The sequence below is a fragment of the Salvelinus namaycush genome, chromosome 18, assembly GCF_016432855.1.
Source record: "Salvelinus namaycush isolate Seneca chromosome 18, SaNama_1.0, whole genome shotgun sequence".
NCBI lineage: Eukaryota > Metazoa > Chordata > Actinopteri > Salmoniformes > Salmonidae > Salvelinus > Salvelinus namaycush.
Window position 1 is genome coordinate 19,840,662 of NC_052324.1, and position 27,924 is coordinate 19,868,585.

The following is a 27,924-nucleotide window of genomic DNA, read 5'->3' on the forward strand; positions in this document are numbered from 1 at the left end:
AAAATGTAGCGTCGAATTTGACCTATAACACGGACGGAAGCGGAAGTAATGACTCTTGTTGTTACATCGTGTTTGTCGGGACGTATGGCCAACGCTTTTATTTACAAAAAGTACATCGCGTATCGCTAAGTGTATATATACATATATCTATAGATACAGAGAATTTCTGCTTATCTGTATTTATTGATCTAAAGCACACCAACATTGGCTGTGGAGCTAGCCAACCTTAGCGGGCTGCTCCGCAAACTAGCCATCGTTTTTCCAGTGTTGAACAACAAAAGTGCTATTACGTTCATTCAAAAATGGCAGATGTTACTGCGCGTAGCTTGCAGTATGAATACAAAGCGGTGAGTATGAAATTGAACTAAGTTAGCTAACGATAACTATTTGGAAATATGTTCACTCAGGCTATTGTTTTGTTGCGCCTATGTAGCTAGTTCGCAGTATATAACTTTAGTTAGAGTAGCTGGACACAGCCTCTTAACTTTAACAACCAAAACTGACTAAAGTTACGGGTTACTAACCAGCCGTGCTTGCACGACCAGTTGCTAGCTAGCGAGACAAGTTAGCGAACCAACGTTAGTCTGCTAGCTAGACAGTTGATTGTCTAATGTTGGGAAACACGAATTCCTTAAAATAAGTTGTTTTTGTGCCTCAATAACTGTATAACCAGCCAACATAAGAATAACTTGGTGTAGGGAAGTTTACATTGCATTACAGTTACTCCTTTTATCTTTTGTCTCTTTTCCAATAATAGAACTCCAACTTGGTCTTACAAGCGGACCGTTCGCTCATTGACCGCACAAGGCGCGATGAGCCCACGGGAGAGGTGCTGTCCTTGGTGGGAAAGTTGGTGGGAACCAAGATGGGTGACAAGTCCCAGAGGACCAAACCTTCAATGCAAGGAGAGAAACGGGCAAAGTAACTACAAGTGCCTCTAAATTGTCTATTTCCTGGTGCATGTCTGAATCACTTCTTGACTAACTAACCCACATATGACTCTTCCTTCCACCATTGTCTTTTAATCTGTGCAGGAGGAGGAAGAGAGATGAGGACGGGCACGACATGAACAAGATGAAGGGCTTCACCCTCCTGTCAGAAGGCATTGATGAGATGGTGGGCATTGTGTACAAGCCTAAGACCAAGGAGACTAGGGAGACCTACGAGGTCCTTCTCAGCTTCATCCAAGCTGCCCTGGGAGATCAGGTCAGAGAAACAACCAATAAGGCACTTGTGCAATTATGTGTCTGTCTCAAGAGTCACTGATTTGAAAAGATTGAAGAACTCTATGCAGACAATATATACTGGTGGAATTAACAACGTTCTATTCAAATCAATTGATGACTTGAATATGCCTGTGATGTGTGTCTGTGTCTACGCAGCCAAGAGACATCCTTTGTGGAGCAGCTGACGAGGTGCTGGCTGTGCTGAAGAATGACAAGATGAGGGACAAGGAGAGACGGCGTGAAGTGGAGCAGCTACTAGGGCCTGCAGATGACACACGCTACCACGTGCTGGTCAACCTGGGCAAGAAGATCAGTGACTACGGGGGTGACAAGGAGCTGCAGAACATGGGTAAGGAAATGAACACAATGATGAAGGAATGTTTACATTATGTTCACTCAACTGGAACATGCCTTTATTTCAGGCTAGTATTATGCACTCACTTCAAATGAATCAATGTTTCAACACACAGATGACAACATTGACGAAACATATGGGGTGAATGTCCAGTTTGAATCTGATGAGGAGGAGGGTGATGAGGACCAGTTTGGGGAGGTGCGAGATGATGGCTCAGATGAAGAGAGTGAAGGAGAGGAAGCAGACTTGGGCTGCACCCTGACAGCCAACGTAAGACCCCTCGTTTACATGACAACACACACATCAGTGTTCATACTAAACTACAATGTATTTTTTAACCATTGCACTAATGAAATGCGTCTCCATGTTCCCCTGTAGCTTGGTGTGACAGGTGATGTGATGACAGCCAAGAAGAAGGAGCTGCACCCTCGTGACATTGATGCCTTCTGGCTCCAGCGTCAGCTCAGCCGTTTCTATGACGATGCCATCATCTCTCAGAAGAAAGCAGATGAGGTTCTGGAGATCCTCAAGGTGTGTGTTTTATTTGTTTCAGTGTGTCTGTACGGATGCCTTGGTCTCTGACTGACTCTGTGTTTCTGTATTCCACAGACGGCCAGTGATGACAGAGAATGTGAGAACCAGCTGGTCTTACTGTTGGGATTCAACACTTTCGACTTCATCAAAATCCTTCGGCAGCATCGGCGGATGAGTGAGTACCTGTCATTTCCACAATGGCGAACATCACAGCCTGCGTTGCCAAATTTGAAAGGTCACTCATAATCAATTTATCTCCTCCTTCACAGTCCAGTACTGTACCATGTTGGCAAGTGCTCAGAGCGAAGCAGAGAAGGAGAAGATTATAGGAAAGATGGAGGCAGATCCAGACTTGTCCAAAGTTCTTTACCAGCTGCAGGAGACTGAGAAGGAGGATATTATTAGGGTAAGATGCCATCTTCATTGTTGCATTAATCACTGGATAAATCATTGTTTCTATACTGTGTAATATAAACATATTGGAACAGACTGAAATAAATAAACAAATGATCGCCTTAACATTTCATGTTAGTTCCCTTTGTCTCAAACAATGGCTGGTGTTCCATGTCTTTAGGAGGAGCGATCTCGCAGGGAGAGAGTGAGGAAGTCTCGTGTGGACAATGACTTGGAGTCTATGGACATCGACCACGGAGAGGTGAGGAGGAGAACCATGATTAATGCACACACTAATATAGCCCGTCTACCCACTGTGTAGCACACAGACGATTTGCACATACATTGCAAACATGACACACATGTTGCAATTCCACACGTATTTAATATGAATACATTGATGCTAAATACTAACTTGGAATCATTTACCCCCCCTCTCAGTCCATGGCCCCTAAACAACTGCTGGACCTGGAGGACCTGGCCTTCACCCAGGGAAGCCACTTCATGGCCAACAAGAGGTGCCAGCTACCAGACGGGTCCTTCCGCAAGCAGCGCAAAGGCTACGAGGAGGTGCACGTTCCTGCCCTCAAGCCCAAGCCCTTCGCTGACGATGAGGTGTGTGTTTGTGTGCGCGCCTGTGAATGTTTTATTTTTTGCTGTAGTCAGTACTGAGGCTTCTAGCAAGTGAATGGTCTTGTTTTCAAGAACTTTCTGCCAAGCCTCTTAATTTATTAACTGTGTTATTAGGTGCTGGTGGCCATTGAGAAGCTTCCCAAGTATGCCCAGGCAGGTTTCGAAGGATTCAAAACCCTGAACCGCATCCAGAGCAAGCTGTTCAAGACTGCTATGGAGACCGACGAGAACCTGCTTGTGTGCGCTCCTACGGTTAGTAAATAAACCACGGTCAATTATAATACTTCTCCCCACAACACACTGCTCTCTGCTCAGCACGCTGTCATGTTGCATATGTTTCGAAAGTGCCTTCAAACTCTCTCTTATGTTTTCTAACTTATCACTATGTATGGTCTCCCTCTGTCTTTTCCCCTGGGTGCCTCCAGGGGGCAGGCAAGACCAACGTGGCCCTGATGGCAATGCTGAGGGAGATCGGCAAGCACATCAACCTGGACGGAACCATCAACTTGGACGACTTCAAGATCATCTACGTTGCTCCGATGCGCTCGCTGGTACAGGAGATGGTGGGGAACTTTAGTAAGGTGAGACTTGTTGTCCTTTCAATGGGGTCAGAACTCAATGTTCAATGCTGTCAAGGATATGAATTGCCAAGGAAGCTGTGTTTGTATAATTAATCATAAGGCATAATGTCCTGTTTGATCAGTTTTGCTTGTCTCCCTCCATCCCAGCGTCTGGCTAGTTACGGCATCACAGTGTCTGAGCTGACTGGAGACCACCAGCTGTGTAAAGAGGAGATCAATGCCACCCAGGTCATCGTCTGCACCCCAGAGAAATGGGACATCATCACGCGCAAAGGAGGCGAGCGCACCTACACCCAGCTAGTGCGCCTCATCATCATTGTAAGTACAGACACTCTCAAACGGCCCTCTTGTGGACCTCATGCATGATCCTTCGAGTGTTTAGTCAAACATCCCATTATTACATTTCCCAAGCATTTACATTCTTTTACATTATTTTTCAAACTAGTTCTAAACTCATTGGGTGTAAGTACTGTATGTAACGGAGTGTGTCTTATGGTCAGGATGAGATCCATCTGCTGCATGACGACCGCGGGCCAGTCCTAGAGTCTCTGGTGGCCAGGACCATCCGCAACGTGGAGCTGACCCAGGAGGACGTGCGTCTGCTGGGTCTCAGTGCCACCCTGCCAAACTACGAGGACGTGGCCACCTGCCTGCGTGTGGACCCCGCTAAGGGACTCTTCTACTTCGACAACAGGTCAGCCAGGGCTCAGGAAGGAGGGACAATCTCTCCCACACTCATAATCCCACTTCAGTTTAACAGGTTTTATCGTGTGAGTGGTTGCATTATCAGCATAAGGCTAACAGTCTTTTCTGTCCGGTAGTTTCCGCCCAGTGCCTCTGGAGCAGACGTATGTGGGCATCACTGAGAAGAAGGCCATCAAGCGCTTCCAGATCATGAATGAGATTGTCTATGAGAAGATCATGGAGCATGCTGGGAAGAACCAGGTGAGGACAGCTCAGTCTAGTGTTCTTTTATTTTATTAAATTCTTTGTGTTTTTTATACCCACTTTTCTCCCCAATTTCGATCTTGTCTTATCGCTGCAACTCCCCAACGGGCTCGGGAGGCGAAGGTCGAGTCATGTGTCCTCCGAAACAACATGACCCGCCAAACCACACTTCTTACAGGGATACAAACTAGTCACCTTTCTGCGAAATTTGCCGTTTTGAATCCAAAATAGGTGACCTATGTGATTCGTGTAGATTTTTCGTGTAGATTTTTTTTTTTGGGGGGGGGGGGGGGGTCTTTGGATGACCACTGGCTGTATGTGAACTAGTGATTCGTGTTTGGAGCAATACTGGCTGTATCCAAGGCTCAGCCAGTCGTTCACATAACAGAATGCAGCACGCGACTGAAGAGATTGGCTAGTTACAGCATCAGCGCACGCTCTGGAAAGACAGCCGGAGAGTTGAAAGGCAGTTTACCAGTTAACTTACAGCAGCGCGTCCCCTGAACGATAACTAAGGTAGGTGAGAAGCCTGACCACGGAGAAGGGGATGAAGCGTACTTCATGAGCTGTAACTGAAAAACAACTGGCATTTGGAACGTTTGAGGTGAGGGAGAAAGTGTGGTGGAACAAGTATTGTTTAGCATTGTTAAGTATCTTGCTAGCTGGATCAAATTATCCGTTTGCTAGCCAGAGAAATGTTGAGCAACATTAGCCAACTTTACTGATCAAATAATTGAGTTCATACGTGTGAAAATTAGCAGACTAATAAAGTTAGACAGCTAACGTTAGCTAACTAACACTACATCAGATGAGCTAACGTTAGTAACCTAACCAATTCACTATAATATTAACTAGTAATGTTATACGACTCCTTGCCGTTCCTCAAGTTATGTGTTAGTTGCTTACTGGACCCTGGCAATCTGTGTGACATGTTAACTAGCTAACTAACTACAATCTGTGAATTAATGTTTTCCCTTTACAGTATGTGGTTAATTTTCAGAATGAGAGAATTAGATGAAAAATTAGATGTTGCTTGTTAAACAAGTGTAGCTGGAGCTGGGCCTGGCTTAAACTGGATGCCACTAGGTGAAAGGAACACCACACACTTTCTCACTTTTTCAATACAGTGGATAAAAAGGGTTATGCCAGGTGTACTCTCTGCCTGAAAGAGATCAATTATGCCAACAAAGGGTATCATGCTGTGCTGGCACATTGTAGAACAGATGTACACAGGCAAAGTGTAAAATGCAGTGTAGGCCAAAGATATTGCTTTTGTTGGGTTGAACTTGACTAACACGTGTATGAGTGAGGGGGGATTATTACATTTTTTACTCAGTGAACTTTATTTTTGCACACATGTAGCCTTAGAGCAAAAATAGAATGCCTGTTTGTTTCATTCTATTTCTACTTAAGATGTTTTTTTCCCAAGTGTAATATTTAGAAGTGTGTGGTCACAAACGTTCTATTATAAAGGCTGTCATGACTAACTGCAATATTAATGTATTGTTTTTTTCTCAAGGCTTGAATGTCATTTGCAGTGAAGTCTAGGCAACAAATAACATTGGATTGCTTTCTTTACATTTGTTTAGCTGTGAGTTAGTTTCACATTAACCACTTTTTATTTTACACACAGAGACGGATCATTTAGATCATATTCTTTGTTTAATTCGTTAACCTGCATTTCACCAGGATGGATTTCTTTTACATGTTTCAGTGCAAATAAAGTGTCACCTTTTTGGGCCCTCACCAGTTTGCATCCTTGTTCTTAACACCCGCCCGCTTAACCCAGAAGCCAGCCGTGTTGGAGGAAACATTGTTCAACTGACAACCAGGGTCAGCCTGCAGGCGCACGGCCCACCACAAGGAGTCGCTAGAGCACGATGAGCCAAGTAAAGCCCCCTTTGGCCAAACCCTCCCCTAACCCGGACAACGCTGGGCCAATTGAGTCGTGCTCTGTAACCATCATCTGACTCCACATTGCGACCAAAACAAAACATGAGCTCTAGAAAATCTCAATGTCTGTTTATCAGAGGAAGAGCAACAGAGAGTTCCACAATCTAGTATCCCTGTGCTAACTTGTGTTTGTCAGGTGCTGGTGTTTGTCCACTCCAGGAAGGAGACTGGGAAGACGGCCCGGGCCATCAGGGACATGTGTCTGGAGAAGGACACTCTGGGGCTGTTCCTGAGGGAGGGCTCAGCCTCCACCGAGGTCCTCAGGACTGAGGCAGAGCAGTGCAAGGTGAGCTCATCTGACCTGGAGACTGATTTTAGCTGTCAATCTATGCACTTCATTGAAAACCAAATCTTACAATCCGATTATAAAAGTAAAATAAAAATTCTCTAAACAGTACGTACATTTTTTTCATCCACCAGAACCTTGAGCTTAAGGACTTGCTGCCTTACGGTTTTGCCATCCATCATGCTGGTATGACCAGAGTGGACCGTACCTTGGTAGAAGATCTCTTTGCTGATCGCCACATCCAGGTTAGTCTCTTCTAAATCTCTACTAACCTCTTTCCCTTGCTCCTATACAGTCAGAGTTATTGTTACAATGTCACTAGACCTGTCCCACTGAAAAGGCTTTGTCTGTCTGTTTCAGGTGCTGGTGTCCACAGCCACATTGGCCTGGGGTGTGAATCTGCCTGCTCATACTGTCATCATCAAAGGCACCCAGGTGTACAGCCCAGAGAAAGGCCGATGGACAGAGCTGGGAGCCCTGGACATTCTACAGGTTTGTCTGCATTGGCTGGATTAGATGACTGAGATACATACACAGGGCTAGACTTCATTGTAGCACAGTGTAATTTGTTAGCTAAATAATCCTCAAACTCTGGCCGTGTTTGTGAGTTTGAATGACACCGTTCTGTGTTCAGATGCTTGGTCGAGCTGGGCGTCCTCAGTACGACACCAAGGGAGAGGGCATCCTGATCACATCCCACGGAGAGCTGCAGTACTACCTGTCTCTGCTCAACCAGCAGCTGCCCATCGAGAGCCAGATGGTGTCCAAGCTGCCAGATATGCTCAACGCTGAGATAGTACTGGGCAATGTGCAGAATGCTAAGGTGAGCGTATAACTGGGGTTCACCCCCCCACAACCAGGGCTGTGTCGGTCACGAAGTTTCGTCAGCCGGTAATTGTCAAGCAAATAACTGTCGGTCTCACGGTAATTGGCCGCAAATTAACAAACACATTTAGCATCTCCTGGCTTCCACACAAGGCCAACAAACCACTGATGAATCCATGTAATATAGCCTACACCTTCACAATAAATCAATTATTTATTTTAGACATGTCTAAAGAAGCATGATATGAAGAAAATGTAGTCTATTACAGAAGAACAGAATAGAGTTGTCCTTATGTTAGGTCCTGATCATGCTATGCCAAATGGCTGTGGGCTACACTAGTTCATTTAGCAGACAAGATTTGCTTAGAATTCCGTGGCATTATTTTATATTATGAAGAACACAATTGAACAAAACTGAATGAAATAAAAAATGATATTTTGAGGGAGTGCGCACATGCGGTTATTGTGTCGAGCGGTTAACAAAGAAATAGGTACTCCTATATGCTTAGAGTTATTCATGTAACTTTAGTTGTTCTAGAAACGTTGGGCCATATGTTTAGATGTGTAATACATTGTAAGGCTGTGATGCGACTCTAAATGATGATTTGAAAAAAGTTGCTTGAAAGGCATGAGCTCTGCTTTGTTTTTTTGCGTAGACTGTACACACTCCAATAGTCTCTCATTCACAATTTGACAAGCACTTGATAATGCCTATAATTTCACAGCGGCATCCCATTTGTGTGGCCGTAATGCATCCTAAAAAAATCCATGCCTTGTGGCCGTTGTGCCCTTCTCCCTGAGTGCTGTGCGCTCCATCACGTGATTGGGTCTTTCTCACAGGCTATAAATGAAGACGGACACATTGGGGACGCATCTGTCGCGTCCTTATCCAATTCCGAGGTGCATATTGAAGATATTGGAAGAACTGCCCACATTCACTTTTCTATGCCAACAAGAGGCCTAACGAACAGCAAAAGCACCAACCTTATGTCAATCTACTATCCTCCATAGTAGAGGTCGACCGATTGTGATTTTTCAACGCCGATACCGATTATTGGCCAATTAAAAAATATATTTAAAAAAATTATTTAAATGTTTTGTAATAATGACAATTACAACAATACTGAATGAACACTTTTCTTTTACCTTAATATAATACATCAATAAAATCAATTTAGCCTCAAATAAATAATGAAACATGTTCAATTTGGTTTAAATAATGCAAAAACAAAGTGTTGGAGAAGAAAGTAAAAGTGCAATATGTACCATGTAAAAAAGCTAAGTTTTAAGTTCCTTGCTCAGAACATGAGAACATATGAAAGCTGGTGGTTCCTTTTAACATGAGTCTTCAATATTCCCAGCTAAGAAGTTTTAGGTTGTAGTTATTATAGGAATTATAGGACTATTTCTCTCTATACCATTTGTATTTCATATACCTTTGACTATTGGATGTTCTTATAGGCAGGTATTGCTTGTGTAGCAGTATAGCTTCCGTCCCTCTCCTCGCCCCTACCTGGGTTCGAACCAGGAACACATCGTCAACAGCCACCCTCGAAGCATCGTTACCCATCGCTCCACAAAAGCCGCGGCCCTTGCAGAGCAAGGGGAACAACTACTCCAAGTCTCAGAGCGAGTGACGTCACCGATTGAAACGCTATTAGCGTGCACCCCGCTAACTAGCTAGCCATTTCACATCGGTTACACCAGCCTAATCTCGGGAGTTGATAGGCTTGAAGTCATAAACAGCTCAATGCTTGAAGCATTGCGAAGAGCTGCTGGCAAACGCACGAAAGTGCTGTTTGAATGAATGCTTACGAGCCTGCTGCTGCCTACCATCGCTCAGTCAGACTTAATTATAACATAACACACAGAAATACGAGCCTTTGGTCATTGATATGGTCGAATCCGGAAACTATCATTTCGAAAACAAAACGTTTATTCTTTCAGTGAAATACGGAACCATTCCGTATTTTATCTAACGGGTAGCATCCCTAAGTCTAAATATTGCTGTTACATTGTACAACCTTCAATGTTATGTCATAATTATGTACAATTCTGGCAAATTAATTACGGTCTTTGTTAGGAATAAATGGACTTCACACAGTTCGCAACGAGCCGGGCGGCCCAAACTGCTGCATATACCCTGACTGCTTGCACGGAACGCAGGAGAAGTGACACAATTTCCCTAATTATAAGAAATTCATGTTAGCAGGCAATATTAACTAAATATGCAGGTTAAAAAAATATATACTTGTGTGTTGATTTTAAAGAAAGGCATTGATGTTTATGGTTAGGTTTGGTGCAACGACAGTGCTAAATCATCACCCGTTTGGCGAAGTAGGCTGTGAATCGATGAGAAATTAACATAGTACAAAAGTCAACCTATTCTGTGCGAGAAATAAATATTCCAAACACAGTCTGGGACAGTTGTGGGATGTGATAGATCCCAAATGAATACAACCACTAGCATTAAAAAAGACTTTTTTACGCGATGTGGCTGTTGCAACAGATCAGAACATTTAGCTTAAAATGTTGATAAATTCTTAGGCTTTTTCACATTATAAGCGCAGCAATGCGCACATGGCAGTAGGCTATAAGCGCAGATATTCCATTAGCGGAAAATAGCATTTATCAAAAGTGACCGCCAATGCAATTATGCATGTACTGCTTTTATTATAAAGGTGCATTTTTATGGTAAAAATGATCTTCCCCAAACTTGAAACTCACCTGCTTCTTAAGTATGCCAGTTAGGCTCTACACCCCTTGTAAAGCAGATTAATGTCCTTCATTTTAAGAAGTTATTTGGCCACTTTAGTTGTGATACAAACCTTATTAAAACAAATAGGCCTATGGGCTAGGCTACAGTACATGAGGTGTGCTACTATAATTTGAAAAAGTTGCCCCAAAAAAAGGCATTGTTTCTTATGCAGGGCATCATTCACAAGTGAAAATATATATTTCACGTGATATTGTCACCCATCAGACTATTCTTGATTTAATCTGGTCTTTACATATACAAAATAATATATGTGTTAAATTTGTTTTGATTTAGAATGGACAATTATCATGCGCCTGTATCAAAACAGGGGTAGCGGGAAAAAATACATGTCATCTCTGCACTTAAATAGCGAATGGAAGATGCTTTTCCTGTGGTTTATTTTCATGCCAGCCAGTTAGGCTATACTCTTGTTGTAAATATAAACGATGTGCTTAATATTTGGAAAGTTAAGAAATAAATATAGTAGGCCTAGCCTAGAGAAAGCTGATGGAATCCTCCTCTTTTTAATAGAGGCCGTCACTCGCGCAATTTCATAGCCTATAGAAATGTTGAGCAACATGAGCTCATGGGCTCTCATGAAGTGTTTGATTAGATTTTCAAATACATTTTCATTGATAGAGAGACAATAGAGTGCTGAGTACCAGGCAGTTAGCAAGTTTGGTAGGTTACTAATGACCAACAGCAGCATCAGAGCTTGGAGAAGCCTAATTACCGCCGGTGTGGCGGTAATACGGTCACCGCAACAACCCTACCCACAACTCACCACAAATAACCATACAGACATGCTGTGGTGTGCTCTTGAGACTGCACTTTACCTGTACAGAAACTGGTCGGCTAGAATCATTAGTGCTCACTCCTCTCTCGTTGTCTCCTCATCAGGATGCAGTGAACTGGCTGGGCTACACCTATCTGTATGTGCGTATGCTCCGTAACCCCACCCTGTACGGGGTCTCCCATGACGACCGCAGCTCTGACCCCTTGCTAGAGCGCCGCAGGATGGACCTGATCCACACTGCAGCCAACGTGCTGGACAAGAACAGCCTGGTCAAGTATGACAAGAGGACCGGCGCCTTCCAGGTACACACCGCTCTACACATGTTATTTTTGTTCAGGCGGATCAATGACCAATTGTGAACTCTCATCAAGATTTTAAGATGGTGAACGCAAAGATTATGCTATTGATATGAATGAGACAAATTGATGTGCATAATAGATTATATTTTGGGCAACTTTTTCGCATCCCTCCCTGAAGGTTACTGACCTGGGTCGCATCGCCAGTCACTTCTACATAACCCACAACTCCATCCAGACCTACAACCAGCTGCTGAAGCCCACCCTTAGTGAGATCGAGCTGTTCCGCGTCTTCTCCCTCTCCTCAGAGTTCAGGAACATCACTGTCAGAGAGGTATGCACCACTCTGGGATACTATATCAATTACTAAAGCCTACACATTTTGGGGGTGACTTTTGGTTGGATCTACACAAAACTAGTTACTAGTAAAATGCTACAGATACATAAATACTCACATGTGGGGATTTATTTCAGGAAGAGAAGCTGGAGCTGCAGAAGCTTCTGGAGAGAGTTCCCATTCCAGTGAAGGAGAGCATTGAGGAACCCAGTGCTAAGGTATACTACATGTGTCAATGTTGTCACTGATCAGACCTGGGTTGAAATACTATTTAGGTTATTTCAATTACTTTCAAAGACATTACATTTTTTTGTTGTTGAAAAGACAAGCACTTGAATACTGGAATGTATTTGGAAATACTCAAATACAGTGACTTAAATACACTCCTGTGCATTTAACCCAGGTATTTGAAATAAGTATTTTTAGATAATTTCAAATAGTAGGCTATTTATAGGAAATCCAATAGAAGTAGTTGATTCGGGCCACATTATTTGAAAATACTAAAATACACAGAAAATAAGTATTTAATGAACAACTACACATATATTTGAGCCCAGGTCTAACACTGATCAATGATATGGTACACCACTGCAGTATGTATTACTAGAGCCCTGTTGGTATGAACCAGTTCGGAGGTGTGTGTTCTTATTACAGATCAACGTGCTGCTCCAGGCTTACATCTCTCAGCTCAAACTGGAGGGCTTTGCTCTGATGGCTGACATGGTCTATGTGACACAGGTAAGCCCATGTCTGTTTGCTTGATTTGAGAGTTGTTTTAAGTATGTTACCAGCCTCTGACTGTTAAAGCTGGAATCCTTAGTTGCTACATCCATTTTTTGTATAATTATTTTACAGTTGAAGTTGGAAGTTTACATACACCTTAGCCAAATACATTCAAACTCAGTTTTTCACAATTCCTGACATTTAATCCTAGTAAAAATCCATTGTCTTAGGTCAGTTAGGATCACCACTTTATTCTAAGAATGTGAAATGCCAGAATAATAGTAGAGAGAATGATTTACTTCAGCTTTTATTTCTTTCATCACATTCCCAAGTGGGTCAGAAGTTTACATACACTCAATTAGTATTTGGTAGCATTGCCTTTAAATTGTTTAACCTGGGTCAAATGTTTCGGGAAGCCTTCCACAAGCTTCCCACAATAAGTTGGGTGAATTTTGGCCCATTCTTCCTGACACAGCTGGTGTAACTCAGTCAGGTTTGTAGGCCTCCTTGCTCACACACACTTTTTCAGTTCTGCCCACAAATGTTCGATGGTATTGAGGTCAGGGCTTTATGATGGCCACTCCAATACCTTGACTTTGTTGTCCTTAAGCCATTTTGCCACAACTTTGTATGCTTGGGGTCATTGTCCATTTGGAAGACCCATTTGCTACCAAGCTTTAACTTCCTGACTGATGTCTTGAGATGTTGCTTCAATATATCCACATAATTGTCCTTCCTCGTGATGCCATCTATTTTGTGAAGTGCACCAGTCCATCCTGCAGCAAAGCACCCCCACAACATGATGCTGCCACCCCCGTGCTCCACAGTTGAGATGGTGTTCTTCAGCTTGCAAGCGTCCCCCCTTTTCCTCCAAACATAACGATGGTCATTATGGCTAAAGAGTTAAATTTTTGTTTCATCAGACCAGAGGACATTTCTCCAAAAAGTACGATCTTTGTCCCCATGTGCAGTTGCAAACCGTAGTCTGGCTTTTTTATGGTGGTTTTGGAGCAGTGGCTTCTTCCTTGCTGAGCGGCCTTTCAGGTTATGTCGATATAGGACTCATTTTACTGTGGATATTGATACTTTTGTACCTGTTTCCTCCAGCATATTCACAATGTCCTTTGCTGTTGTTCTGGGATTGATTTGCACTTTTCACACAAAAGTACGTTCATCTCTAGGAGACAGAATGCGTCCCCTTCCTGAGCGGTATGACGGCTGCGTGGTCCCATGGTGTTTATACTTGGGTACTATTGTTTGTACAGATGAACGTGGTACCTTCAGGCGTTTGGAAATTGCTCCCAAGGATGAACCAGACTTGTGGAGGTCAACAATTTATTTTCTGAGGTCTTGTTAATTTTGATTTTCCCATGATGTCAAGCAAAGAGGCACTGAGTTTGAAGGTAGGCCTTGAAATACATCCACAGGTACACCTCCAATTGACTCAAATGATGTCAATTAGCCTATCAGAAGCTTCTAAAGCCATGACATCATTTTCTGGAATTTTACAAGCTTTTTAAAGGCACAGTCAACTTAGTGTATGTAAACTTCTGACCTACTAAAATTGTGATGCAGTGAATTATAAGTGAAATAATCTGTCTGTAAACAATTTTTGGGAAAATGACTTGTCGTGCACAAAGTAGATGTCCTAACCGACTTGTCAAAACTATAGTTTGTTAACAAGAAATTTGTGGAGTGGTTGAAAAACGAGTTTTAATGACTCCAACCTAAGTGTATGTAAACTTCCGACTTCAACTGTATATACCCATTAATTCTTGAAGTATTTAACTGATTGTACCCTCAACTGTTGTACCCCATCAGTACCCAAAATATAAGCATGTTTTCCTCCAATGATTGTAAACAATGTAAATGTAAACAAACACTGTATATCCTCAACATGGTTAACTATGATTTTGAAATCATGGATGGTCAGTCCTTGCATCCATAGCTCTGTCTATGAATTTGAGAAAGGTGGCATTTCTCACGGCCTATCCCTCACTTTTTTACCAAAACAAAGGCTGGGTGAAACTTTGTCTCACCTTCTGATTCTAGCTTTAACTGTGTTCTTCCTCAGAGTGCTGGAAGACTGATGCGAGCAATCTTTGAGATCGTCCTGAGCAGGGGATGGGCCCAGCTCACAGACAAGACCATGAACCTCTGCAAGATGATTGACAAGAGGATGTAAGTTAACCATTGCTGTTTATTCCTAGTTTTCACTGATTTAAGACGTTAGTCTACAGTCCTAGTGAATTACATGATGATGATACATGAAATGTGACGTTCTTCCCTGTGTGGATGTGTCCCTCCTACACAGGTGGCAGTCCATGTCTCCTCTGCGTCAGTTCAGGAAGCTCCCAGAGGAAGTCATCAAGAAGATTGAGAAGAAGAATTTCCCCTTCGAGCGCCTCTATGACCTCAACCACAATGAGATTGGTGAGTCTGCTCTGCAGTCTGCTCCAAATGCCCCACCTCAGACCTGCACCCACTAACACTACATTCTCATTGATTCATCCCCGGTTGTTAAAGTCCTTCTGTCCCTCAGGTGAGTTGATCCGCATGCCCAAGATGGGGAAGACCATCCACAAGTACGTGCACCAGTTCCCCAAACTGGACCTGGCCGTCCACCTGCAGCCCATCACCCGTTCCACACTGAAGGTGGAACTCACCATCACACCAGACTTCCAGTGGGATGACAAGGTCAGTGGTTCAGTGGCTATAGTAGTTTAACAGGATTCACTTACTGTAACACACACACAAACCGTTAACACTGCTCTCTGTGGCCCATACAGGTGCATGGCTCATCGGAGGCCTTCTGGATACTGGTGGAGGATGTGGACAGTGAGGTCATCCTACACCACGAGTACTTCCTGCTCAAGGCCAAGTACGCCCAGGACGAGCACCTGGTCACCTTCTTTGTGCCCGTGTTTGAGCCCCTGCCCCCGCAGTACTTCATCCGTGTGGCCTCGGACCGTTGGCTATGTGAGTGACAATCCTCTGGCTAGATATTATATATATATATGTGTTTTTTTTGTGGTATAGAGCATTGGACCAGTAACCAAAAGGTCGCTGGTTCAAATCCCCCAAGCTGACTAGGTAAAAAAAAAATGTCTGTGTGCCCTTGAGCAAGGCACTTAAACCTAATTGCTCCTGTAAGCTGCTCTGGATAAGGGTGTCTGCTAAATATGTAGAATGTAGTTAATTAAACTGTATGAGAAAATATAGACTTTAGAGGATGTCCATTGAAAATGTATCTCTCTCTCTCCTTCTCTCAGCCTGTGAGACGCAGCTGCCGGTGTCTTTCCGCCACCTGATCCTGCCAGAGAAGTACCCCCCTCCCACTGAGCTGCTGGACCTGCAGCCCCTGCCTGTGACAGCCCTCCGTAATGCCGCCTTCGAGACCCTCTACCACAACAAGTTCCCCTTCTTCAACCCCATCCAGACGCAGGGTAAGATGGCACCATGTTGGCTAACAGTTTCTAACAGCACCCATCTGACCTCAAAGACCAATGTGGCCCATTCAATGACTTCGATCAGGCACATGCCTCTATACCTTTTGGTGCTTACACTGGGAGTAAACTGTGTGGTATTGTCCGTCTTCCTCCAGTGTTCAACGCTGTGTACAACAGTGACGACAACGTGTTTGTGGGAGCCCCCACCGGCAGTGGGAAGACCATCTGTGCTGAGTTTGCCATCCTGAGGATGCTGCTGCACAACGCAGAGGGCCGATGTGTTTACATCACACCCATGGAGGCCCTGGCTGAACAGGTACAGTTATCAATATGGACTGTTTTTACATTTACATCGTAAAGCAAGGTTATATTTTGGGTTCTGATGGGGCAGGACAGTAAAAATATGCTCGTGAGGCATTTAGAAATTATATTCCTCAAGAATCAATGGGTACATATCATTAATTTGGATGTAGGAACTGCACATTGCCCCCCTTTTTAACATAATGTTGTTTTCATCTGACTTCTAATTGTTCACACTGTTTACCCATTCCTTACACCTCCGTTTAATATCTTCCTGTGTGTGTCCAGGTGTTTGTTGACTGGCACCAGAAGTTCCAGGATGCTCTGAATAAGAAGGTGGTGTTGCTGACGGGAGAGACCAGCACTGACCTGAAGCTGCTGGGCAAGGGTGACATCATCGTCAGCACCCCGGACAAATGGGACATCCTGTCACGCCGCTGGAAGCAGAGGAAGAACGTCCAGAACGTCAGCCTCTTCATCGTGGACGAGACTCATCTCATTGGAGGAGAGAATGGAGTAAGGCCATGAATCCAAACCGATAAAACCTATATATCCACCTGCCTAGTGCTTTGATTAGATATAAACTATACAATACTTGTTTGGCATGTGAAGTAAAATACATTGATATTCACACTCATTGTCTTGCTTGTAGCCTGTGTTGGAGGTAATCTGCTCCAGGATGAGGTACATCTCATCTCAGATTGAGCGTCCCATCCGCATCGTGGCCCTCAGCTCCTCCCTGTCCAACGCCAAAGACGTGGCCCACTGGCTGGGATGCAGTACCACCGCAACCTTCAACTTCCACCCCAACGTCAGGCCTGTCCCTCTGGAGCTGCACATCCAGGTCTGAACCATGACTGTAATGTCTTAACATTTTATCATCATCAACCTGCCACCAATAAGGATTTGGCCATAAAATCTGTTATTGTTTGGCTGGGTAATATCATCTGCTCAATTGAACCTCATTGTAATGCCTGTCTCTCCTCAGGGCTTCAATGTGAGTCACACCCAGACTCGCCTGCTGTCCATGGCCAAGCCAGTGTACCACGCCATCATGAAGCACTCCCCCTCCAAACCGGCCGTGGTGTTCGTCCCATCCCGCCGACAGACCCGCCTCACCGCCATTGACATCCTCACCTTCTGTGCTGCTGACGTGGTCCCTCAGAGGTCAGACCCATAACCTCAGCCTTTAATCTCTGAGGGGTGCAAGGGGTTAAAACTCTTAATAGGTATCCAGTAATGATAGGTGTAACCTGAGGTCTCAAAGCAGTAACATATGTCCCTGTCTCCCTGTAGGTTCCTGCACTGCACTGAGAAGGACCTGGCTCCCTTTCTGGAGAAGGTGACGGACGGCACCCTGAAGGAGACGTTGGCCAATGGGGTGGGCTACCTGCACGAGGGCCTGTCCACCACAGAGCGCAGGATCGTGGAGCAGCTCTTCAACTCAGGTACAACTGGCCACTCCATTAGACCTGCTGATGCCTAGTTAGGGGAATTATGGGCTATGGTTGTTAAATGACATGCTGTGTCTGGTCTGCAGGTGCAGTCCAGGTTGTGGTGGCTTCACGCTCCCTCTGCTGGGGCACCAACATCTCTGCTCACTTGGTCGTTATCATGGACACCCAGTATTACAACGGCAAAATCCATGCGTAAGTAGCTACGACACTGGTTTTGGTGATGACTACATTTCCTAATTTATACCCGTCAGAACCTCCTCCTGCCTCAGGTTGAGTGTGTGTTAGTGACCATGTCCTCTCTGTCCCCAGCTACGTGGACTACCCTATTTACGATGTGCTCCAGATGGTGGGCAAGGCCAACCGGCCCCTGCAGGACGATGAGGGACGCTGTGTCATCATGTGTCAGGGTTCCAAAAAGGTACATTGGCAATATCCTCATTTACTCGCCCTCTCCATTTTCACTCAGTCCCTCTCTATCTCTCGTACTCCATCATTCTGTCGTTTATAACCCACTCTCTTTTTCTCAAATGTAGGATTTCTTCAAGAAGTTCCTGTATGAGCCCCTGCCGGTGGAATCTCACCTGGACCACTGTATGCATGACCACTTCAACGCTGAGATCGTCACCAAGACGGTGGAGAACAAACAGGACGCAGTGGACTACCTGACCTGGACCTTCCTGTACCGCCGCATGACCCAGAACCCCAACTACTACAACCTGCAGGGTGAGAGACACTCACAGCACTGCGACTGCTCTCTACTGTTGGCATTCTTACAGATGGGCTATACAGGTTTTCAGACTATATGCCTTTTAGTTGAAGTTGATTTATTTTCCTGACATACAGGTAACTGCCAAAATAAAGGAAACACCTAAATAAAGTGTCTTAATAGGGTGTTGGGTCACCACAAGCCAGAACAGCTTCAATGCACGTTGACGTAGATTCTACAAGTGTCTGAAACTATTGAAGAGATGCAACACCATTCTTCTATGAGAAATTCCATAATTTGGTGTTTTGTTGATGGTGGTGGTAAAAACTAGCTCAGGCACTGCTCCAGAATCTCCCATAAGTGTTCAGTTGGGTTGAGATCTGGTGACTGAAATGGCCATTTAGTTTACAGTCGTGGCCAAAAGTTTTGAGAATGACACAAATATAAATTTTCACAAAGTCTGCTGCCTCAGTTTGTATGATGGCAATTTGCATATACTCCAGAATGTTGTGAAGAGTGATCAGATGAATTGCAATTAATTGCCAAGTCCCTCTTTGCCATGCAAATTAACTGAATCCCCAAAAAACATTTCCGCCGCATTTCAGCCCTGCCACAAAAGGACCAGCTGACATCATGTCAGTGATTCTCTCGTTAACACAGGTGTGAGTGTTGACGAGGACAAGGCTGGAGATCACTCTGTCATGCTGATTGAGTTCGAATAACAGACTGGAAGCTTCAAAAGGAGGGTGGTGCTTGGAATCCTTGTTCTTCTTCTGTCAACCATGGTTACCTGCAAGGAAACATGTGCCGTCATCATTGCTTTGCACAAAAAGGGCTTCACAGGCAAGGATATTGCTGCCAGTAAGATGCACCTAAATCAACCATTTATCGGCTCATCAAGAACTTCAAGGAGAGCGGTTCAATTGTTGTGAAGAAGGCTTCAGGGCGCCCAAGAAAGTGCAGCAAGCGCCAGGACCGTCTCCTAAAGTTGATTCAGCTGTGGGATCGGGGCACCACCAGTACAGAGCTTGCTCAGGAATGGCAGCAGGCAGGTGTGAGTGCATCTGCACGCACAGTGACGCAAAGACTTTTGGAGGATGGCCTGGTGTTCAAGAAGGGCAGCAAAGAAGCCACTTCTCTCCAGGAAAAACATCAGGGACAGACTGATATTCTGCAAAAGGTACAGGGATTGGACTGCTGAGGACTGGGGTAAAGTCATTTTCTCTGAATCCCTTTACGATTTTTTTGGGGCATCCGGAAAAAAGCTTGTCCGGAGAAGACAAGGTGAGTGCTACCATCAGTCCTGTGTCACACCAACAGTAAAGCATCCTGAGCCCATTCATGTGTGGGGTTGCTTCTCAGCCAAGGGAGTGGGCTCACTCACAGTTTTGCCTAAGAACACAGCCATGAATAAAGAATGGTACCAACACATCCTCCGAGAGCATCCATCCAGGAATAGCTTGGTGACGAACAATGCCTTATCCAGCATGATGGAGCACCTTGCTATAAGGCAAAAGTGATAACTAAGTGGCTCGGGGAACAAAACATCGATATTTTGGGTCCACCACATATACAACTTGATTAATGACAAGTGTTTCCGGATTAGTATTCGTGAGCAATTTCCATTTTTTCCACATCCACTTCAGGAAACTGCCCAGACCTTAATCCCATTGAGAACTTGTGGTCAATCCTCAAGAGGCGGGAGGACAAACAAAAACCCACAAATTCTGACAAACTCCAAGCATTGATTATGCCATCAGTCAGGATGTGGCCCAGAAGTTAATTGACAGCATGCCAGGGCGGATTGCAGAGGTCTTGAAAAAGAAGGGTCAACGCTGCAAATATTGACTTTTTGCATCAACTTAATGTAATTGTCAATAAAAGCTTTTGACACTTATGAAATGCTTGTAATTATACTTCAGTATACCATAGTAACATCTGACAAAAATATCTGAAGACACTGAAGCAAAAAACTTTGTGGAAATTAATATTTGTCATTCTCAACTTTTGGCCACGACTGTACATCGTTTTCATGCTCATCAAACCATTTTGACCACTTGTGCCCTGTGGATCGGGGCATTGTCATCCTGCCCAGCATTTGTATACATGGCCCAAAGCATGATGGGATGTTAATGGCTTAATTAACTCAGGAACCACCTGCTTTCACTATACTTTGTATCCCTCATTTACCAAGTGTTTGTTTTATTTTGGCAGTTACCAGTATATGTGTAGTCTTCTGTTAAACTGCTGCTCTCCATCTCCCCTGCAGGCATGTCTCACCGTCACCTGTCAGACCACCTGTCAGAGCTGGTGGAGAACACCCTGCATGATCTAGAGCAGTCCAAGTGCATCAGCATCGAGGATGAGATGGACGTGGCACCTCTTAACTTGGGCATGATCGCTGCCTACTACTATATCAACTACACCACCATCGGTGAGAACTACCACAACCAACAACCCACTGTCACGAAATATGGCTGTATCAGTCACATCACCTATACTGTGAACCATCGCAAAGACTAAACAACTGTTGAAATAGAATACATCCATCATTGAGTATATAACGTGTTGCTATGTACAACAGTTCTGGAGTTACTGACATTTTATTTGTGTTTGTATCAGAGTTGTTCAGTATGTCCCTGAACGCCAAGACCAAGATTCGTGGATTGATTGAGATCATCTCCAATGCTGCGGAGTACAAGAACATCCCCATCAGACACCATGAGGACAACCTGCTCAGACAGGTAAACATACTAATGCACATCAATAATCATAATATGCATTATGAGCAGACTCATAACCCACTCAAATACCCATGTAGAAGTGGAAAAAATGGAAATTGCTCACGAATACTAATCCGGAAACACTTGTCATTAATCAAGTTGTATATGTGGTGTTTTCAGCTGGCCCAGAAGGTGCCACACAAACTGAACAACCCCAAGTTCAACGACCCACACGTGAAGACCAATCTGCTGCTGCAGGCTCACTTGTCCAGGATGCAGTTGAGCGCTGAGCTGCAGTCAGACACAGAGGAGATCCTCAGCAAGGTGAGGAGGAATGGCTAACAGCTCCCTGAATGAGACATTGATAGATACTTTGGTGGAATCTTAGCTGTGGTAAATGGGCTCTGTAGAGCAATCCACATATATTATGATGACATTTTGAGACGTTTTGGACATGGGCAAGGGTTTTTCCGGCTGTTCGGGCACAACTTTTTTTCTAGAGGCAAGCCGAAGTCGGAAGCCGAGGACTACGCCCCCTCGTTCGTCGATTTGGTCAACAGTAGGGATTCTTCAATTAATTTATTTGTAATTTCTCTGACGACTCGCCCTCATGCAAATTTTTCCGAAATTGCACCAAACATCCTAGTCAGAAGCAAAATTGTTGACTAAGATCTCGCCTGCAAAAATTTGTAAATTAATTACAGATTTCTTGAGTTCTTTGACTTTTGAGGAAGTGTATTTTGGCTATGGCAGGGATCATCGACTAGATTCAACAGATGGTTGGGGGGCCAGAACTTAATTACAAATATTTTGTTGACTGCAAGAAGCCCAAACATACAGTACCAATCAAAGGTTTGGAACACCTACTCATTCAAGGTTTTTTCTTTATTTTTATTTTTTTCTACATTGTAGAATAATAGTGAATACATCAACTATGAAATAACACATAGAATCATGTAGTAACCAAAAAAGTGTTAAACAAATCAAAATATATTTGAGATTTGAGATTCTTCAAAGTAGCCACCCTTTGATGACAGCTTTGCACAATCTTGGCATTCTCTCAACCAGCTTCGTGAGGAATGCTTTTCCAACAGTCTTGAAGGAGTTCCCACATATGCTGAGCACTTGTTCCTTCACTCTGCGGTCCAACTCATCCCAAACCATCTCAATTGTGTTGAGGTCGGGTGATTGTGGAGGCCAGGTCATCTGATTCAGCATTCCATCACTCTCCTTCTTGGTGAAATAGCCCTTACACAGCCTGGAGGTGTGTTGGGTCATTGTCCTGTTGAAAAACAAATGATAGTCCCACTAAGTGCAATCCAGATGGGATAGCGTATTGCTGCAGAATGCTGTGGTACAGTAGCCATACTGGTTAAGTGTGCCTTGAAGTCTAAATAAATCACTGACAGTGTCACCAGCAAAGCACCCTCACACCACCTTCATGCTTCATGGTGGGAACCACACTTGCGGAGATCATCTGTTCACCTACTCTGCATCTCACAAAGACATGGTTGTTGGAACCAAAAATCTCAAATTTGGACTCATCAGACCAAAGGACAGATTTCCACCGGTCTAATGGCCCAAGCAAGTTTCTTATTATTATTGGTGTTCTTTAGTAATGGTTTCTTTGCAGCAATCCGACCATGAAGGCCTGATTCACGCAGTCTCCTCTGAACAATTGATGTTGAGATGTCTGTTACTTGAACTTCAAAGCATTTATTTGGGCTGCGATTTCTGAGGCTGGTAACTAAGGAACTTATCCTCTGCAGCAGAGGTAACTCTGGGTCTTCCTTTCCTGTGGCGGTCCTCATGAGAGCCAGTTTCATCATAGTGTGTGATAGTTTTTGCGACTGCACTTAAAGAAACTTTAAAAGTTCTTAAACTTCTTAGGGCTGCAATCCCGTTAACGGGATCGATATGACAACAGCCAGTGAAAGTGCAGGGCGCCAAATTCAAACAGAAATCTCATAATTAAAATTCCTCAAGCATTTCACACCATTTTAAAGATACACTTCTTGTTAATCCCACCACAGTGTCCGATTTTCAAAAAGGCTTTACAGCGAAAGCACCACAAACGATTATGTTAGATCACAGAAAAACACAGCCATTTTTCCAGCCAAAGACAGGAGTCACAAAAAGCAGAAATAGAGATAAAATTAATCACTAACCTTTGATGATCTTCATCAGATGACACTCATAGGACTTCATGTTACACAATACATATGTTTTGTTCGATAAAGTTCATATTTATATCCAAAAACCTCAGTTTACATTGGTGCCATGTTCAGAAATGCCTCCAAAATATCCGGAGAAATTGCAGAGAGCCACATCAAATAACAGAATTACTCATCATAAACTTTGATGAAAGATACATGTTTTACATAGAATTAAAGATAGACTTGTTCTTAATGCAACCGCTGTGTCAGATTTCAAAAAAGCTTTACGGCAAGAGCACAATATTCAATAATCTGAGAACAGTGTTCAGCCACAAAAGGAAGCCATACAGTTACCCGCCAAATTGTGGAGTCAACAAAAGTCATAAATAGCATTATAAATCTTCACTTACCTTTGCTGATCTTCTTCGGAATGTACTCCCAGGACTCCCACTTCCACAATAAATGTTTGTTTTGTTCGGTAATGTCCATTTATGTCCAAATAGCTACTTTTGTTAGCGTGTTTGGTAAACAAATCCAAAGTCACAAAGCGCGTTCACTAAAAGCAGACAAAATGTCAAAAAGTTCCGTAAGTCAGTAGACACATGTCAAACGATGTATTGAATCAATCTTTAGGATGTTTTAACATAAATCTTCAATAATGTTCCAACCGAAGAATTCCATTGTCTTCAGAAGTGCGATGGAACAGAGCTCCCTCTCATGTGAACGCGCATGGTCAGCTCATGGCAGACCTTACTCATTCCCGTCTCCTTCGGCCACACTTCACAGTAGAAGCATCAGACAAGGTTCTAAAGACTGTTGACATCTAGTGGAAGCCGTAGGAAGTGCAAACTGACCCATATCCCACTGTGTATTCGATAGGCGATGAGTTGAAAACCTACAAACCTCAGATTTCCCACTTCCTGGTTGGATTTTTTTCTCAGGTTTTTGCCTGCCATATGAGTTGTGTTATACTCACAGACATCATTCAAACAGTTTTAGAAACTTCAGAGTGTTTTCTGTCCAATACTAATAATAATATGCATATATTAGCAACTGGGACTGAGGAGCCGGCAGTTTACTCTGGGCACCTTTTCATCCAAGCTACTCAATACTGCCCCTGCAGCCATGAGAAGTTAATTTTCCAGATTGACTGACCATGTCTTAAAGTCATTTCTCTTTGCTTATTTGAGCTGTTCTTGCCATAGTATGGACTTGGTCTTTTACCAAATAGGGCTATCTTCTGTATACTACTCATACATTGTCACAACACAACTCATTGGCTCAAACGCATTAAGAAGGAAAGAAATTCCACAAATTAACTTTTAACAAGGCACACTTGTTATTAATTGAAATGCATTCCACCTCAGGTAGCTGGTTGAGAGAATGCCAAGAATGTGCAAAGCTGTCAAAGCAAAAGGTGGCTACTTTGAAGAATCTCAAATATAAAATATATTTTGATTTAACACTTTTTGTTTACTACATGATTCCATGTTATTTCATTGTTTTGATGTCTTGAAATGGAAAAAGAATGTGTGGATGTGTCAACTTTTGACTGGTATTGTATATAATATTTGACTAAAACATCATTTCAAACCTTGCTTACATCTATCTGTATATGATCACGTGTCTCTATTATGCGTGGAAATAATTAAATAATTGGGAGCAGATTTCCCAAATGTAAAATCATTTGAAGCTGATTTCCTGATGTTTTTACAGTTTTTATACATACGTCTCAAAAAAAATATTATTTGTATAAACATTTTTGAAAACTTGGGGGGCCAAATAGGCCACCAGTTGGGTAACTCTGGGCTACGAGATCTCAAAATGGACAAACAGTACTATTGCTGCTTTTTTTCTCGTTTTTCAATCAAAGGTCTTTTAAGGGAGTACGCAAGCACACTCGTTCAATTCGGCTAGCTGGGATCGGCTAGGCGCCAGCCAAACTGAAGCATGCTTACACCTTAAGACTGTGGTATGACCTAGTGTTAAACTGCTGAGAGAGCAGTGGGTCATATTGAGTTATGCTAGTGTTTAAAATCTGTATATGGTTCTGTCTTGTCCAGGCTGTGCGTCTGATCCAGGCCTGTGTAGATGTGCTGTCCAGTAACGGCTGGCTAAGCCCTGCGCTGGCTGCTATGGAGCTGGCCCAGATGGTCACCCAGGCCATGTGGTCCAAGGACTCCTACCTCAAACAGCTGCCTTACTTTACCTTAGAGCACATCAAACGCTGCACAGACAAGGTAACACATCCACTACTGCCTGTTACTCTATCCATTTGTAACACTTTAATTTACCAGACAAGCAATGAACATCTTGCTCGGGTGTGGATCTTGAAGCTGATCTCTCGATGTATTTCTCAGGGTGTGGAGAGTATCTTTGACATCATGGAGATGGAGGATGAGGATCGTAGTGGGTTGCTGCAGCTCTCAGACACACAGATAGCTGACGTGGCTCGCTTCTGTAACCGCTACCCCAACATTGAACTGTCCTACGAGGTGGCAGAGAAGGAGAATATCAAGAGGTGATTTAAATGGGGGCTGTTAGAGGTATAGGGGAATCTTTGTGGGGAAATAGCTTGACTGAATATAAAGAGATCAGTACCACAGGAAACTGTAAATTTGCTTAGGAGTTTGATAATGTTTTTACTAGTTACTACTACTGCCCAGTGAATCTATAGAACATTGAGAATGAGAGAGAAACTGAGTAGGTGTCTGATCATATCTTTGTGTTCACAGTGGAGGTCCAGTTTTGGTTCTGGTCCAGTTGGAGAGAGAAGAGGAGGTGACTGGGCCTGTTATTGCCCCACTCTTCCCCCAGGTACCTATCATCACCACCAGCTTGTCAGAACTCCCATACTGATTTGTTCAAAAAGCACAAACTCAACAATGGCCCTTTTTAACATTTGATTGTTATTGTTCCAGAAACGTGAGGAGGGCTGGTGGGTGGTGATTGGAGACCCCAAATCCAACAGCCTGATCTCCATCAAGAGGCTGACACTGCAGCAGAAGGCCAAGGTCAGTTAAATACCACACATCAATCTGATCTTGTGGAGCCAATGAATACCTGCAGGCAACTGCATATGTTTGACAAAATTGTTGCATATGGCTTGTGGGTGTAAAAACAAAGTAGACAATCTTAAAAGTGAATGCCCTCTGTCAGCAGTGCTTGGCCTCACTCTGAGCCCCTTTCTCCCACTGCAGGTGAAGCTGGACTTTGTTGCACCAGTGCTGGGCATTCACAACTACACACTGTACTTCATGAGTGATGCCTACATGGGCTGTGATCAGGAGTATAAGTTCAGTGTGGACGTGAAGGAGGCAGAAAGTGATGGAGACAGTGACTCAGACTAATCGGGGATCTATAGAAGGAGAGAAGTCTCCCCAGACTGGGATCAGTAGGGATTGTTGGTTTTGTTTTAGGTAAGGCATACACGGGTTAGCTGAGAACGTCACAAAAACGATGTGCACGCTTCAATGGGGCAGAAGTCAGCGTTGTGATTCTGGATAGCTAGCAACAATGACAAGTAGCTGCCATATGGGGAATTGTAGGTGGCTCGTTTCAGCTAGTTTTATCTTGTTCTTGATACCATGTCTTGTTTTGAGGTGTTATGTCTATGCTAATATGGCTATAATTAGCTAACCAACAACTAACTATTTGAGACAAGTGCTCATATAGATTACATGTCAACAATCTTAGCCAACCCTGTCTTTTTTGCCCCAAAGTTTTGCATGCGTCGGTTTTGTTGCTAAACCGTCTAGTCGTTTTTTCCCCCTTTATATGCTTTTGAGGTAGTGTTAAACTTTTTCTAGGTCTACAGTAGTTTTTGAATTTGGATCAGTCGAGAATAATGTATATAGTACCTATTTAGCGATGTCAACCACAAGGTTTGAATTGTACATGAAAGAAGCATACTATTTTAGTGAACAGTCATTGAATATTAAAGATGTCTACTATAACTGTTTCAACAACATGATTAATAGATTGACCTGTTTTTTTTGTAAAATGCTTGTGCAGTTTTTTTTTAACAATAAATAATCCAAATTGACCTGACTGCTTTGACTGTCAATTTAAAGGTAGACTAGCATAATGACGTTGCCACAAGTAGCACTGCAGATATTGCGATGAACGAGGTGTTAGACTTCGCTCTCACACGGTGTCTATGGGTTTGCTTCATGCTCTTACATGGTAGCCAAAGGACCGAAATTTACCCACTATGCATTTTACTTTGTGCATTTGTCATATAGCTGAGTACCTTTTAATATGAGGACAATAATCCTTACGAACAATTTGTAATTTTTTTTATGCAATGGTATTGCATCATCGCTTACAATTAAATGCTTTCTTTCCCTTACACGTTTCTGGAAAATTTTAGCTAGCACCAGTCCTAGACATCCAAACGCGCCGAACCACTCAACTTTGATTAAATAGCTATAACAATTTTATTTTATTGATATTACAAAATGCCTTTGGAATGTGTAAATTGTATTGT

The 27,924-nt window shown here is 43.4% G+C and overlaps 1 protein-coding gene across 1 annotated transcript; it reads left to right on the plus strand.

Moving 5' to 3' along the window:
* The first annotated feature begins 71 nt into the window (after nt 1–71).
* LOC120063202 (U5 small nuclear ribonucleoprotein 200 kDa helicase-like) lies at nt 72–27,485 on the plus strand. The gene is made up of 44 exons (XM_039013421.1): nt 72–347; nt 758–921; nt 1,035–1,206; nt 1,383–1,575; nt 1,697–1,851; nt 1,960–2,112; nt 2,191–2,290; nt 2,385–2,521; nt 2,690–2,770; nt 2,950–3,123; nt 3,256–3,393; nt 3,567–3,722; nt 3,870–4,040; nt 4,223–4,416; nt 4,544–4,667; nt 6,760–6,909; nt 7,044–7,154; nt 7,270–7,401; nt 7,544–7,732; nt 11,393–11,590; nt 11,766–11,918; nt 12,059–12,139; nt 12,576–12,659; nt 14,719–14,825; nt 14,959–15,077; nt 15,187–15,341; nt 15,434–15,623; nt 15,917–16,090; nt 16,249–16,409; nt 16,682–16,909; nt 17,046–17,237; nt 17,382–17,560; nt 17,690–17,841; nt 17,934–18,042; nt 18,160–18,268; nt 18,384–18,573; nt 20,826–20,990; nt 21,179–21,300; nt 21,460–21,603; nt 25,499–25,675; nt 25,796–25,956; nt 26,171–26,252; nt 26,357–26,449; nt 26,636–27,485. The coding sequence occupies exons 1-44, from the start codon at nt 303–305 to the stop codon at nt 26,783–26,785; spliced, it is 6,414 nt and encodes a 2,137-aa protein (XP_038869349.1). The 5' UTR covers nt 72–302; the 3' UTR covers nt 26,786–27,485.
* The last annotated feature ends 439 nt before the right edge of the window (nt 27,486–27,924 follow it).